The sequence below is a fragment of the Acanthisitta chloris genome, unplaced genomic scaffold, assembly GCF_000695815.1.
Source record: "Acanthisitta chloris isolate BGI_N310 unplaced genomic scaffold, ASM69581v1 scaffold32115, whole genome shotgun sequence".
NCBI lineage: Eukaryota > Metazoa > Chordata > Aves > Passeriformes > Acanthisittidae > Acanthisitta > Acanthisitta chloris.
Window position 1 is genome coordinate 20543 of NW_008673762.1, and position 2092 is coordinate 22634.

The window sequence follows — 2092 nt, forward strand, 5'->3', positions numbered from 1 at the left end:
ATCTTAAGCTCAACAGAAAAGCATCTTGTCTTTGTTACATGTCTAACACTGACCACTAACTCTTCCAAGAAACTGTAGATTAGACTTGCTAATGGTTTTGAATTTGTGCTTTTATAGTTTATTCTAACTCTTGGCTCAAACAGCTTAAATTCCCCACAGATGGCTAGAGTAATTTGATTTAAAAGGTACCATAAAAATATACCAAATATTGTTGTGTGTTACCCAAAATTTACTATAAACATTAACCAGAAATATGTGGTGATAGAACAATAAAAACAATAACATTAACCAAAAATATGTGGTGATAGAACAATAAAAATGTAAAATTTCCCTATTCTTCCTTTTGAATAATGACCTATAATCAGCAAATCACAGAGTATCTCTTCAAAGAAATTTAGTGAAACATAAACCAAGTGAAAATATGTCCCAAGAAAACAACTGTGCTTTATGTTTGATGTAAGCTCACTCTCTGTCTACCTACCACCCAACAAGTGAAGGAACGAAGAAGTGGCACAGAATGTGCTGCCCAGGGAGGTGGTGGATTCACCATCCCTGGAGGTTTTGAAGCTGAGACTGGATGTGGCACTTGGTGCCATGGTCTGGTAACCACAGTAGGGTTGGACTTGATGATCTTGGAGGTCTTTTCCAACCTGGTTGATTCTATGATTCTATAACTGTACCTTACACCCACAGATGACGTACCTGACGTTTTGTATATTTATTCCTGGACAACACTGCTTGCCTGGGTTCTGCTTGGTGCAAATTGTCACTATGGGCAAAGAAGACTTGATTTGTCTTGTCTCTTAGCTTGGCTGCTCCATACAGCAAGGTATGAAGAAGCAGCTATATATATAGCAGCTTCATAATTGTCTGCTGCTATGTTATGATCCCTGTGGAAAGTGATCTGTCAATCTCTTCTTAGGGATAATGTGAAAGACTTGATTGTCCATCTGTTTCTTGTCCCCCTGATTAGTGCACTGCAGCCTGGACTTCCACCAAGTGCCAAGAGAACAAAAGCAGAACATGCAGCTAGGAGAGGCCCTTTGCTGACTCCAACTACAGCATCTGCTAAAGTGTAATCAAAGCACTGAGGTGTTTCATTAAGGAATTTACATTTCCTACTGCACTGACAGTCTCTTCTCAGGAGGAACATCTTATAAGTGAGCACAATACCAGTACTCTTCATTTTATTTCTTAGAGGCAGGAGGTAATTGCTAAGTACAGGATATTTCACTACCACTCTGTTTACCTGGTCACCTGGTTCTCCTTGAAAGCCTGTAATTCCTCTAAAGCCCTTTGGTCCTGGGAAGCCCCTCGATCCTGGAAATCCCATCACACCAGGGTCACCTTGGTCACCTGGCAGTCCTGGAACACCATGCTTCCCTGGAAACCCTCGGGTGCCTCTGAAACCAGTATTGCCTTTTTCACCTGAAGTTAATTGCAGAACAAGATAATGACTATAAAGTCAAGCCAATATTTGATGCTTATTTTGAACATGGCTCTGCTTTCACACTAGCATGCTAGTTTAAGAATCTATCAACACAGTAAGGTTGCTGGATGTTACTGCAGCCATGAGTCCACACCTGTGAAAACCACCAGTGACTTACTGTGAGGGTGGTGAGACACTGGCACAGGTTGCCCAGGGAGGCTGTGGCTGCCCCAACCCTGGCAGTGTTCAAGGCCAGACTGGATGAGCCTTGAGCAACCTGATCTAGTGAGGAGATGTCCCTGCCCAGGGCAGGGGTTGGGACTAGATGATCTGTAAGGTCCATTCCAACCCTTCAATTCTATGGTTCTATGATGACTTATACCAGATGAATGTGGTTGTGTATCCAGGGCTTTATTTTATGAGCTTACCTCTTTCTCCTCTAAATCCATTCTCACCAGGAAGCCCTGGGTCCCCCATTTGTCCTTTCTCAGGACGGATGTTAATGCAGCCACTGTCTCCTGGGGATCCTCTTTCACCTTGGAACCAAACACAGGGAATGTAAGTACATCTTCATGAGTGACATGTCCTGAAAATTAATTGTAGTAATGACTTCCCTAATTGAGTAAGCCTTCACATACAGCTGTGGTTCTCAGTTGTTTCAGC

At 42.5% G+C, this 2092-nt stretch overlaps 1 protein-coding gene across 1 annotated transcript in view; it reads right to left on the reverse strand.

Annotated features, from left to right (window-relative positions):
- Window positions 1–2092, reverse strand: part of LOC103802581 (collagen alpha-4(IV) chain-like) — a 19324-nt gene that overhangs the window by 16896 nt on the left and 336 nt on the right. Inside the window, exons 2-3 of the mRNA XM_009075066.1 lie at window positions 1858–1965; window positions 1250–1428 (exon numbers count right to left, since the gene is read on the reverse strand). Coding sequence (XP_009073314.1) covers window positions 1250–1428; window positions 1858–1965 — 287 coding nt within the window. The remainder of the gene's footprint in view (window positions 1–1249; window positions 1429–1857; window positions 1966–2092) is intronic.